This window comes from Rosa chinensis, chromosome 2 (genome assembly GCF_002994745.2).
Source record: "Rosa chinensis cultivar Old Blush chromosome 2, RchiOBHm-V2, whole genome shotgun sequence".
Taxonomy (NCBI): domain Eukaryota; kingdom Viridiplantae; phylum Streptophyta; class Magnoliopsida; order Rosales; family Rosaceae; genus Rosa; species Rosa chinensis.
This window is the reverse complement of record NC_037089.1, coordinates 4,997,469-5,010,044: the sequence shown is the minus strand read 5'-3', so window position 1 is coordinate 5,010,044 and position 12,576 is coordinate 4,997,469. Positions and strand designations below refer to the sequence as shown.

General features: G+C 38.0%; 3 protein-coding genes across 4 annotated transcripts; 1 reads left to right on the top strand and 2 right to left on the bottom strand.

Moving 5' to 3' along the window:
• Positions 1 to 421: 421 nt before the first annotated feature.
• LOC112188396 (probable RNA methyltransferase At5g51130) lies at positions 422 to 4,268 on the top strand. Its single transcript, XM_024327503.2, has 8 exons — positions 422 to 629; positions 1,116 to 1,230; positions 1,514 to 1,561; positions 2,260 to 2,530; positions 3,132 to 3,219; positions 3,391 to 3,456; positions 3,619 to 3,687; positions 3,792 to 4,268. The coding sequence occupies exons 1-8, from the start codon at positions 495 to 497 to the stop codon at positions 3,879 to 3,881; spliced, it is 882 nt and encodes a 293-aa protein (XP_024183271.1). The 5' UTR covers positions 422 to 494; the 3' UTR covers positions 3,882 to 4,268.
• Positions 4,269 to 5,580: 1,312 nt separating this feature from the next.
• Positions 5,581 to 9,311, bottom strand: LOC112189003 (casein kinase 1-like protein 3). Of its 2 annotated transcripts, none has more exons than XM_024328256.2 (15): positions 9,026 to 9,311; positions 8,886 to 8,926; positions 8,670 to 8,739; positions 8,399 to 8,547; positions 8,151 to 8,246; positions 7,983 to 8,053; positions 7,758 to 7,819; positions 7,621 to 7,684; positions 7,334 to 7,418; positions 7,128 to 7,254; positions 6,957 to 7,039; positions 6,780 to 6,837; positions 6,412 to 6,548; positions 6,065 to 6,249; positions 5,581 to 5,975 (listed from the first exon to the last, which is right to left on the bottom strand). In XM_024328256.2, the coding sequence occupies exons 1-14, from the start codon at positions 9,099 to 9,101 to the stop codon at positions 6,073 to 6,075; spliced, it is 1,296 nt and encodes a 431-aa protein (XP_024184024.1). In that variant the 5' UTR covers positions 9,102 to 9,311; the 3' UTR covers positions 5,581 to 5,975; positions 6,065 to 6,072. The 2 variants fall into 2 exon arrangements, with proteins under 2 accessions (XP_024184024.1, XP_024184023.1); XM_024328255.2 differs by having other exon boundaries at positions 5,581 to 5,969; positions 9,026 to 9,310.
• A 1,457-nt stretch (positions 9,312 to 10,768) lies between these two features.
• Positions 10,769 to 12,322, bottom strand: LOC112183525 (zinc finger CCCH domain-containing protein 19). Its single transcript, XM_024321909.1, has one exon. The coding sequence runs from the start codon at positions 12,320 to 12,322 to the stop codon at positions 10,769 to 10,771; it is 1,554 nt and encodes a 517-aa protein (XP_024177677.1).
• Positions 12,323 to 12,576: the final 254 nt, after the last annotated feature.

Genomic DNA, 12,576 nt, shown 5'->3' with positions numbered 1-12,576 from the left:
TTTTGGGCTACTCTTTAGGGTTTGCCAATTTGGGCTGGGTTTTTCTCCTCCAGTCTCCAGTATTTTCAATAACCCTTGCTAGGGACTATGCTTGTTAGTTTTTCTTTCGGGCGCTAATGAGTAAAGTTTACTCGGCCTATTACTATGTCCTAGGTTATAATAGTATTAAGCTTGCTTTTAAAGTGGGCACTGTTTGTTTAATGAGTGGTCTAGTCCCTATGTACCATGTGGTACTCTCACAACCTCTTGTCTATCTGAGAATGGTAGCGGAGGGGTATGTAATGGTCATTATGGCCTGAGATTTATAATGACAATCATTTATCGATTGATTAAAAAAAAAAGAAAGTGTTGTTTAACAAAGAAAATAAAGTATACTAATATAATAAGGGTAATTTTCTATAAACCCAAAGCCAAAACCAGACAAAAGCATTTAACGAAGTGTTCATCTTAAACCCTAGAGCAAAAGCACTCAAAGCTTCTGAGCTCCTGTGAACATGGCTGCCTCAGAGAATGAGAAAGAGAAGAAGATCGAACAACATGATCATCATCAAGATGAGCAGCAGCACAGAAATAAAAAACGCAAGCAAGTTTTCCCTTACGGCAACTACAGAGCCTACTACGGCTATCGTGTAATCCCCTACTCCACCACTTTTTTTTTTTTCCTTTAATTTCAGTTATAGTGTCTTGCTGCTCATAGAGGTTAGGCGATTCGATGAAAAGCTAAAAATCTAATATCTATTTGGGCAATTTGTTTTTGTTTAGTTATTTCTTGAGTATAGTGAACTGTGCTTAGTGTTTGGTGGAGTTATGGGGTTCCCCATTATGCTGGATTGAGATTAGGGCATCAAATTCGAAGTTTATTGGTTAGGTATTTTTGAATTTCAGTAGTTTCTGTTTGCTGGATTGAAGTTTATGGATGGATGGTATTCGAGTTATTGTTTTTGAATGATAGTGTGAGATTCATTATGACCTTCTCTGAAGTATTTGAGAGAATCGACTTGTGAAAGTAACAGGATTCTGTTTGATTCCTGATTTTTTTTTCTTTCTTTCACCCTTCCGCATACAGTCTCTCTCTATGAAAATGTAATCTTACTTCGTATTGTCTGGTGTTATAGCTTGGTCAAGACACAGAGGAAGATCCTAGATTGAAGGTTTTCAAGAAGGAGTGGTTTGAAGGCAAGGACTGTCTTGACATTGGCTGCAATGCTGGGATCATCACTATACAAATCGGTAGTTATCCTTACTTATAATGATCGTCATTGTGTGTTATGAGTTTATTAGCTATGGTTTATTGTACTTTTCCTCTTTTTCTAATCAAACGGAAGTAGTAATGCTTACATGGATACATGCTGATAGTCTGAGTCAGGGGAGGAAATGTAGTGAATTTCTTGATTTTATTCGGTTAAGACTTTTTTAGTAAATTGGAGGATATCTTTTTTGTTTTGTATATGGTTCTAGTGTGTTTGTTGTTCTTTTTTTCCTACAGTGATTTAACAGTTGTACGTATCTACAGCCAAAAAGTTTTGCTGCCGGAGCATCCTTGGAGTTGACATTGATCCTGGTGAGTTTGTAATTCTGATGTTGATATTTGTCTGTGAAATTTAAAAGAGTTTGAAACTTTGCACTTCATTCTCTGTTAAATATAGTCAGCATCTTGGTCCAAATGTACACTGTTTGCTAAGCTCTTTCCTGCATGAGATTTAGGATGCACTGATGTAGCATTTGTTGTTTGTATTTCCTATGCACATATCTATGCACTTGTGCAGGCACGAAGGCAAGCATGTACTAACACAACTATGGTTATTATTCAGTATCTATCCTAGTTTGCTAGTGGAGGACACAGTTCAGTTGACATGCATAGATAATGTGTCTCTGCAAGTAATAGCTGCTCGCTTTGGCCTTATAGATATTAGGTCAATATGCATTTTCCGACTGAAAATGTAAGTGGTTGGGACGCAGTTCTTGCACTCTGCATAAGTGCCAGACTCAGCTCCCCTACTTCTCTAACAAATTAGCCCAAATCCTGATGGACCTTTTTTTTCCAGTTCATTTAAGGTCAACTTAATTGGGTCAAATAGAACTCTGTGATATAGTTCCCCCAAGCAGAAAATAGGTAGAGTGCTGATGTGTTGGAGGCTTAATATGTATATTGGGCCTCGAGGTTCTTGTGTTGTTGACTTGTTGTAGATGACATAATATGTATGACCAAAAAAAAAAAAAAGATGACAGAATATGAGATGTATTTGTTTTATGTTTCAGATCGTGTTCAGGATGCATACTGGCACCTCCAAAAACTTATGAGAGTGAAGAAAGCTAAAAAGATACCAGGAAATGCTTCCAAGTTGAAGGTTGGTGAGAGTGCAAATGGGTCAGATTGCAGCATTGAAGGTTCATCAAATGAAGAGACAAAGGATAGCCCAAGGAATTGCTCTTCGGAAGAGACAGATCTATTTGACATAGTCTCTTTCCGGAATGAAGATTTTGTTAATAGTCGAGATCCCCCGAATAAGCATTATGACACCATTCTATGGTAAACTCCTGATTTTTGCTAATCTTTTCTAAGATCTCATTCCTATGAAGAAAGACCATTTTAATGTTGGAACTTTACCATATGTATAGCCATATATATAAGAAATGGTGTGATGGTTCTCTTACTCCATATTTTATTAAAAGTTACAACTATTTCCCCAGCCAATCTTTTTACCAGATCTCTCTAATAACTGAACAGGATTACCAAATAAGAAGACTGTAAACTATAGATAACATGGCTCTTAGGGAACACAGCTTCAAATATTTAGGTATCAGAACACCATTCAATTTTGAAATATCAATTTTTCTACAATATCAGTTGTAACCAGTTATATGTATCCATAGATCCTCCAAGTGTAGCAGTCTTAAGAGAAGGAGCCTATTGTGACCTATGGTGTAATCCATACTGGCTTTACAAACCTTTATCAAGAGCCAGTTTTATTATACTAGTGGATTGTGAGTTGATCTAATCTTGTAGCTGAGAATAGCAATCGTGTAATGTCATATCTTATTATTCATTTACAAACTATAATTTGCTAGTTCAATGTTTCTTAGCCTTATTGTGTTTCTTCGTTTGCTAATATTTGTCTCCTGACTCTCAGTTTGAGTGTGACAAAATGGATTCATCTGAATTGGGGTGATGATGGCTTGCTTACACTATTTTCAAAGATATGGAGACTACTTCGTCCGGTAATTGTTATGTCTATTCTTTAACATGCATCTTTTTCCTTTTTCTTTTATTTTTTTATCTGCTGTAAAATAACGATGCAATTTTAGCCAAATGTGATCTTGATTTCTAGCATTGTGCAGTCACATGCTGACCTTGGGAAAAAGTTGAGTAATTCTTTTCCTTCTGAGCAGGGTGGCATTCTTGTGCTGGAACCTCAACCCTGGAAGTCTTATGATAAGAATCATAAAGTTTCTGAGGTATTCTTTCCCTCCTTTAATTAATAATTCTGCGTTTTCAAGAAGCAACTTTGTACCAAGCTCTTATGGCTCTTAAAGCCTGTCAGGTCTCAACTCTTCCCCCCTCCCCTTCATTTTTGTCTACTGTATTTGGGCCAAAGCATTTTTTGTCTCACTTTGCAGGCAACAAGAACCAATTATCAAAATATTATATTCCATCCGCAGCTGTTTCAGGATATACTTCTGGATAAGGTATGTTGCTTACATTGTTACTATAATTCAAATTTGGAATGGTTCACCAAAATGGGGATATTTCTTCCAACTATTGGAATATCTGATATTTGACATGATTGCAGATTGGATTTAGAACAGTGGAAGACATCACTTCCAGATTGTCGGGCAGCAAATCTGGATTCAACAGACCAATTTTAGTGTTCCAAAAATGACCCGCCTGGTGATGCTGTCATTGGAGTAGGGATACTTTGCATGCTCATGAGCTTTACTGAGACAACGTAGCTTCAGAGATGCACTTTTGGTGAGCGAGCAAAGAGACCAGCAAAACCTTGGAAAGAATTGACGGGATGGGAATGCTTGACACTGCATTCATTTTGGTAACCATTATATTCATGGGTTTGTTGTGCTGCACAGTTTTGAGGTTGGGCTTTTGTAATATTATACGGGCAAAGAAATGGAATGTCATGTCCCGATCTTCTATTTGCTCCGTACTGTACATGTCAGTTATAGTGCAATAGTCCTAATCATTAAACGAAAATGTTACCGTGCATGTGATGTATTTATGTTACATGGATGTTGGTGTCATTCTAAAGCTCTAATTGGAAAACTAGCTATTTTTCCCAAGGTGAAAAAGAAAAATCAAAGGACCTGCTTCAACAAACTTATATTCAATCTCTTGTATATCGTCAGGGGTTAAACACTTAAACCTACTCAAGTTTCTTGTGGTAAAAGGACCTGCTTTTGGATGAAGTGGTTAGTTATCCTTAGTGATGCTAGGTTATGCAGTCAAACAACAAAACCAGAATGTCATTGAGTAAATTACCAACCCAAGCGTTTGGGCATGACTGTTGTATTAGGAAACGTGCATTTCCCGAGTAGATAAATGAAACCTTCATTTCAAGTAACAAGCACAATAGAGGCCCTATAGATGGTTCACCTCAGAAACTCAATTGCTGCAAAATATCAAGTACTTAAAATTGAAGCATTAGCTTTCATCAATCACCTTCAAAACCTCAACTCAAAGTCCAAGCAAAAACCTTATTATGCTAAACTGATGGAAAAGCTACAATCTGATAAATTATCTCCCAGCTTAATCAGAATATCAGATGACTTCGGAAAATAGATGGCAAACAACAGTGCATGCAGATCACGTAGATAAATCTGTGCAGCAACCATCCATCCGATGTACTACTCATTTCATCAATCCTAAGGCTTCAATTCAACCACACCATAAAAAAACAATTTGGCCACCCTGAAGCTTACATTGAGAATGCTTGGCTTGAATTTCCTATTGAACATTCTCTATGCAGTAATAGTTGCCATATCTTACAGCGGAACGAAGTTCAAGGGGAGCCACTCATTTGATAACATAGAAATGTGTGTGTGTGTGTGTGGCTTTGTCTGTGATTGGGTGTGTCTGTTATTTTACTTCTGCAGCAGCTGTTAGATCAAATATGAACAGTTAAGATGGCACAGGTGAAATGCTTCTCCATGGTCTCAACCATCCATATATCATCTATCGCTCATTCCCGCTTAAAGCAAAGTCTTGAAGGACCTAATTAGAATCTGTGTATAAGAGTCTGTTTAAACTGGGATAGATAACTTGATTAGCTGACAGAGAGAGAGAGATGCATACCTGATGATGGAGATCTATGAGCGGAATAGGAATAGGAATTGGAATGAACTTGTCTTCATAACAGCCAAACGCTTTTTTTATAGCACAAGACGTCTTGCTTGATTCTGTGTTTTTTTCAACTTCTCAGATAAGTTTTAAATGCAGCTGAAAACATATGAAAATTTAACAAAAGAAAACTTCCAGTTCCTACAAGTCAGATTTCAAACTAAATACTCCAAACATGATTTCAGATTTCTCACCACTTGTCCATTTCCCACAAATTAACAAACAACAAATTTAAGGAAGCCAATCAGGCCTGATACTTCATTCATGAGGTATATTTACGATTACAATCTACAACGGTGATTTTTAGGCATAAGCAAACAAAGAAACAGTCAACAGCCATCAAATGGCATGGAGACAACTTATTACCTAATAACAAGAATGGGGAAAAAATAGTATCACACATCATTCATGTTACAAGAAAAACTTGAATACAAGATTGCTTTGTCACTTATGGGATCTATGTACACCACAGAATCCAAGCTTTGGAAATTCTGTATTTTGTAACAGCCAACACATTTTTAGTCACCTTACGGAAAATAATGAGAGCTTCCACCAACCAAGGAACTGATTCAATGTCTCCACAGCTGCATCACCACAATCTTCCTAAATCACCACACACCTGCAGCTTCAAAGATGTACAGCTAGAATCTTTTAGAGCAGGTCTGTTGCTAATACACAGTGCAGAGTAAGTATGCATCCAACCAAATAAATTACCTTGTAATTCACTTGGCCGAAGACATGCGCTGCAGTGATTGAATCCAGCTACCTGAAGGACCTACTTTATTGCCATGTCCGTGACTAGTGTTTGCAGTTTCAGCAGGCAAAAGAGGTTTGGAGTGATTCCTTCTTGAGGTGCCAGAAAATGACGTAGACGGAGGTGTGTATGCTTCAGGTGCAATCTGTGAAAGGAAAATTTGCACAAAATTTATATGTTTGAAGTCTGACAGTTCAATGACAAAACAATGTACGAGAACAATGGAAACATGTAAAACGTTAGAAATTTTTTATTTATTATTATTATTATTTGTTATCCAAGTAGTTATTCAACAACACTGACTCACATTCTTTTCAAGAGGATTATCGTAATTTAAGTTCCTGCTTGTTGGTGGTTTAAATTGCATCCGGACCCCTGGACCAGTGGCATTGCTTGATTTAATTCGATCCGTCACCTCAGATGGATAAGTAGCACTAGCACCTCCTGCCATTAATTATATTAAAAAAATGTAATTTTTGTAAAGCAATTGCTTATCACTCATAAATTATTACTAGCTCTACAAGAAGACATCTGAGGTTAAACACCAACTATGATATGATTGTGACAATAATAGAAGTTCCTGCTGTTGTCTAATTATCACATCTCTTGTTAACATCTATCCTCAAACTTGAGAAATCAGTTATCTGAGGTGTTGGTTCATCAGCAAGATCTAACCTTGATGATTATCTACATTCATTGGCATTGCACGACTGTTGCTTCCTCCAGGACCCGGCTGAAACAAGTGGATATTCAAATCAGAGGCACAAGAATAATTCAGTCTTGAAACATGATCCATTACGAAAAAAGAAAGAAAAAAAATCTAATAAACTGACTGGGCAGAATGATACTTACGGGTAACTGAGACTGAGGTCTATTCTTTTGCGATTGTTGGTACTTTATGATGGTCCAATCAAATATGTAATCAAATTCATATCCTGCCATTTGCCGAAAAACATGAACTACAAGCCAAGAGGGAGAGGACATATGCAGTGTAACAAAATGTTAGAATTTGAATATCACTACCTTCACGAGTAAACAAGTCTCGGAATAGACGTTTCAAGAATCCATAATCAGGTCGCTGATCAAATGTCAGTGAGTGGCAGTAATGGAAGTATGATGCGAACTCCACTGGGTGAGATTTGCACAGAACCTTTAGAAAACAGTAGTCAGACTAGTTGACACCATATATAAGTTCCAAAGAGCCCATAACATGAATGGTTGAAGGATACCTCAATAGGGGTTGATAACTTCTTCTCACAAATTTTGTCATATTTTTGCTTTTTTGTGGCAGCTTTTAAACCCTGCCAAGGAAGGCTACAGGCAGAAAAAGAATCATTAGCATACAATAACGAAAACATCATAAGATGGAAAAAAAATTATTATCTTATTTCATATGAGTCTTCCAATGTATACTTGACAACTTTAAAAGTAGTTTAAACATCCTTTTATGACTACCAACCCCAGAGAAGAAAATTGTTGTCTTGAGCAGTTGAGCAAAGAACAAAAGAATTTATACCTTCCTCTCAGAAAATATAGAAGAACATATCCAAGAGACTCCAAATCATCCCTCCGGCTTTGCTCTGAGACAGACACCAACAAGGCAGATGAGTACTTATGTCTTCAAGTTTATAAGGTTCAACATCATTAACTTACCAATTCCAAGATGAGTGTTGCAGCTAGCATAACGAGCAGTTCCTGTCAAGTTTTTATTCTCCCTGCATGAGGCAAAGGTTAACAATGAGAATATATATCAATATAATACTAAAAGGTTGACGATTTGCACATGCTTCCTTAAACTTGTCAGCAAAGGAGACAACATATGAGAGAGAGACAGAGAGATGTACTTCGAATTTCAAACCAGTGAACTGGATATTTTACCTATAAGGAATGTGGCGATTGGTGGTGGAGTCGCGATATCTTTTTGCAAGGCCAAAATCAATTATGTAAACCTGACATGCAAACAGACAGGTCAAACCAAGAAAAAGGAAGGTTGAAAGAATTTCTCAAAAAAAAAAAAAGAGGAATAGAAAGCAGATGCATCATCACCTGATTTGCTTTTCTACCAAGACCCATAAGGAAGTTATCAGGTTTTATATCTCTATGCAGAAAACCTTTCGAGTGCACATATTCTATCCTCGTAATCTGGTCATAAAAAGAAATCAAAATGTTGTTAAGAGAAATGCACCGAAAACTAAACGATAGAACAAGAAACTAATGATATGGGAATTCATGAAACATATGAGCTGGAGGTAAGCTCCATTTAAAGACCATCGAAACACAACAACTGTCATTACCATTTGATCAGCTAACAGCAAGACACTCTTGAGCGAAAACTTTCTCCCGCAATACACAAACAAATCCTCAAGACTTGGTCCCAGCAGATCAAGAACCAGCACATTGTCCTCGCCGTCTATCCCCGACCATTTTATGCTCGGAATACCACCTAAACAAGTCATCAAACCAACTCAATACAACCCAATCTTCACAACCTATCCCCCAAAACATAAAACCTCAACATCATCATGTCTATATCTATTCACATCACACCATACAACTACTACATACTTCCTCCTTGAAGCGTATGGTACAGCTTGGCCTCATACAGCAACTGTGGATGCTTCGTCTTACTGTTCTCCTGCACTCACCACAAATCAGAATCAATTAAACTACCAAAAACACACTTCTTTGACCACGCCAGACTTCATCAAGCTCAACAACCAATACCAAAAGCTCAAAATTGATGATATATCAAGCTGAGGAATTTCAAGTTCGAAAACTTACGATCTTAACAGCGACGATCTCGAACGTGTCCACGTGAGTAGCTGCAAAAAATGAAATTGAAAACGGTCACAGAGACGATCAGTGACTTTTCTCCGATCAGAATTCGGAATTCAAATTTGAATTACGGCACACACACTCACCTAGAAAGATTTCACCGAACGATCCGCTGCCGATCTTGCGGCCGAGCTTGTACTTGCCGCCGACGATCCGCTCCATGCCCGAATTCAACCCGATCGGGTCTCTCAAATCATAGAATCGGAGCTCTGGTTCCCAACTTCCGATCCGAACTGAAATTCCGACCAATTCAGAAAAGAAAAGAAAAAAAAAAAGATTTCTTTTTTTTTCTTTCAATTACTTTATTTATTTATATTTTTCTTTTATTTCAAAGAGAAGAAAATATCTGAAGCCACACACAGGCGGAGGAGGGCTGGGCAAGACTGATAGTATCACAGGGGGAATAAAGAGGGAAACTATAGGGGTACTTTTGTAATTCTATGTCTGGAGGAGGCTATTGACTTGTTGACTGAGTAAGATTTGTGTCGTTTGTCGTAACGGATAACGGGGTTTTAGCGGAACTGTGTCAGGGCTACTTTGGTCATTTAGACCTGTTGTGGCGCGCGCGGGACTTGTTTGCCTACGGCCACGGTACAGCGTTTTGTTTTTTGCATTGTGCCGGTCAGGGTTTTCTTTTAGTGGACAGAATTACAAGGTACTCATAAATTTTATTCAAAGTAATGTTATTGATTTACGCTCTTTAATGATTCTGATATTAAACTGTAAATTTTTAATGATTCATTTTAAATCTTATTCTCTCAACTTTTCAAGTATATTCATTGAAAAAGAAATATGATGATAGCAGACATCTTAGCTAACTATAATTTGGACAATAATTTAAGAGTTTGCAGACCAGACACAAACCCATTCTTTGTTCATCAAGTTTTGATAGACGATATTGATGATGATCTAATGAGGTCTAGAATTGTTGCAACTGCTTTGGCTGATTTAGCAGTAGTTTTTCTTTTCTTTTTCTGGGCTTTAATGCCCCTATGTAACCAAAAAACCAAAAACTACAAGGTACAAATACAACGAGTTAAAGAAAGAGTTTCAAATGGCACGTGAGGAAGGAACTACAGGACACCAGGTGACCTTATCTCAGCTCCATCGCCGTTATGTTATAATTGTATAATTATGGTCCACGTCAAAATCGGCGCCCACAGCCTGCAATTATAGGGTGCGGAGGATTACAACGCTACCCTTGATAATAAGCTAAATGGCGCCTGAGCTTCAAAATGAAGTGGCGTGATACGATTGGTCTTGGAAATGTTTGGGAATATGGAAAAATCCATAGATTAGGGGATGTTGTCATCATATGGTGTCACGTACAAGGACAAAACTTCATATACCAAATGAGAACAATGTTAGTTGGAAGTCTTGGTCTAAACTTCTTCGAAAACGTTGGTCGAATTTTCTTGTTTCACATTCTTACCGTTAATGTGATTGTTTTTGTTACTTCATACACCAGATTAGATATTGAAAGTCTTATTCAAAACTCTTTTGAAAATGTTGTTCGAATTCTTTTGTTGCGCATCCATATTATTATGATTGTTTTCCATGCTTTTTTTCTTTCTTTCCTTTTTTGTCATTTTCTCATTACTGTGGATTTGTCATTTTGATTTTTTATGAGGGATTTGAGGATTATATTGCTGAGAAGAACTATTTCAATTTCATACACTGGAATCTCGAGTCTTAACTAAAAAGTAAAAACAATTGGTAATTTCTTATGGGCTATTAACACTGAGAATAACCATTTTATACAAAATTTAAGCTTCATGAATTAAACAATTGTTTTCTATACATGATTTTGATCAAAATGATGACACATATTAAACAAGCCATAAGTCGCTCAAGTCCAAGACCTCTGCAATGACTTGTGGCTCCTTTTGCAAGAGTCTTTCCTGTTCTGATATTTGCTTTAGCATCTCTTTAAGCTCCAAATACTTGGATAACTTCGTGCTGTACCATCCACTCTGATTTGTCCCTCGAGGAAAGCAATTCATTAACCGGATGAATTCTCTCTCAATCCAATCCTTTGTTAGATCCTCGCGCAGCTCTCTTGCTTTATGTTCAATCTCAACAACAGTAGGTCTCCTTACCAGGTAATTCTCCACTCTGTCTCGCAAATCCCCACATTCTTCCTCGGTAAAATCGCAATCCGATAGCAAGGAAATGGGAACATCTCTTGTGAGCAGTTGTAGGAGAATTTCTTCACCGTCGTGCTTCCTAGTTATGCCTTTCACTTGTGTAAGTTGGTGACAGGAATTTCCCCGGAAATAGTCTTTGGGGTCATTTTCCACTCTTACATAGCTTCCCACTACCTTTCTCTCCCATTTATCAGGCGGCTTTGACATCAACTCCTCCACCAAGCTCCTTCGTAAGTAGACAAGCTTCATATTACTAGCAACTACAGACGCAAAACAACTTTCTTCGGCGTTCCTAGTGGGATTAGGATCCATCACTTCCTCCTTTTCCTCAAACTTTTTGTCAAAATTAAGTGATGTAACATCAGAAGAGATCACCAGTTTTGGCTTCTTGTGTAATCTGCACGTGGCGTGATCTATCAGTGTAATTTCATCTTCATCATCCTCACTAATCCCATTCTCTAAATGTGGCTCCTTTTCCTCAGAATCAGATGATGTCTCAGAATCTGAGATCACTAATTTTCGCTTCTTCTGTTTGTGCAACGAAAAATTTTTCAATGTAGTTTCATCATCCTCATCCTCGCTCATCCCATTTTCTTCGGTATTCCTAGGAGAAATAGGACTAACCACTTTCTTAGGCTTTTCCTCAGAATCAAATGATGCCACATGATCTGATTTTCGGTTGTTGTGTTTCCGCAGGAGAAGTTCTTTCAATGTCATTTCCTCTTCATCTATCATCCCTCTTCTTTCTTCAGATATATCATCCAAACTCAAGCCCTCCTTTTCCTTGAGGATCTCCCAACACTCTATAAATCCGGTTTCGAATGTCTCCTGATCCTCAAAGTCCAACCTATCTCCATCTCCATCATACTCCGCATTCTCCTCCGCAAGCCTAACAAGCTCTAAACAATCCTCACAGAGGCCTAATTTCTCCTTCCCTCTCACCACCGCAAACTCAGAGTCATGGCTACTCTTGCGGCAATTCTCACAAACCGAAAATGTGCAAAGAAGGCAAGAGAAGCCGATTTTGATCCCGGAGCAACACACTGAACAAGAGTGGTGATCACAAATCCATCGCCTCTCGCTTTTGAGAAAAGTATTCTTCCTTCCCACACATTTGGGGTGATAGACTTTGGTGCAGCCCTGGTAGTCACACAGCCTCAAGGCTCCACCATCTTTGCAGACGAAGCACCAGTCCTCTGCTTCATCCAGCTCTATGTTTATTCCCTGTTTCTTCATTTTTTCCTTTTGATGTAGACCGAGTGTTTCAGAGAAAATTGGTTTCGCTCTCAAATCTAAAGGAATGAATGAACTGTTATTGCTTTGCTATATGCCCATTTTATACAAGAGGGTCGGTCCTGGACTTTATCCGAACAGGAATAGGACTACGGAGTCCCTTTCCCATAAGGAAATAGTAAGCAAATATACTCCCTTTACAATCAGGAGACACGACGTCGTTTTGAGTCCTTGTTGTGATTGCTCAAACGGTGTCG

Coding starts and splice junctions, on each gene's coding strand:
- LOC112188396 (XM_024327503.2), top strand. CDS start 495: ATGGCTGCCTCAGAGAATGAGAAAGAGAAGAAGATCGAACAACATGAT. Junction 2,531..3,131: donor CATTATGACACCATTCTATG/GTAAACTCCTGA, acceptor CCTGACTCTCAG/TTTGAGTGTGACAAAATGGA. Junction 3,220..3,390: donor TATGGAGACTACTTCGTCCG/GTAATTGTTATG, acceptor CCTTCTGAGCAG/GGTGGCATTCTTGTGCTGGA.
- LOC112189003 (XM_024328256.2), bottom strand. CDS start 9,101: ATGGAGCGGATCGTCGGCGGCAAGTACAAGCTCGGCCGCAAGATCGGC. Junction 7,820..7,982: donor AATCGCCACATTCCTTATAG/GTAAAATATCCA, acceptor TGCCTCATGCAG/GGAGAATAAAAACTTGACAG. Junction 7,255..7,333: donor AGTTATCAACCCCTATTGAG/GTATCCTTCAAC, acceptor TGTTTTCTAAAG/GTTCTGTGCAAATCTCACCC.
- LOC112183525 (XM_024321909.1), bottom strand. CDS start 12,322: ATGAAGAAACAGGGAATAAACATAGAGCTGGATGAAGCAGAGGACTGG.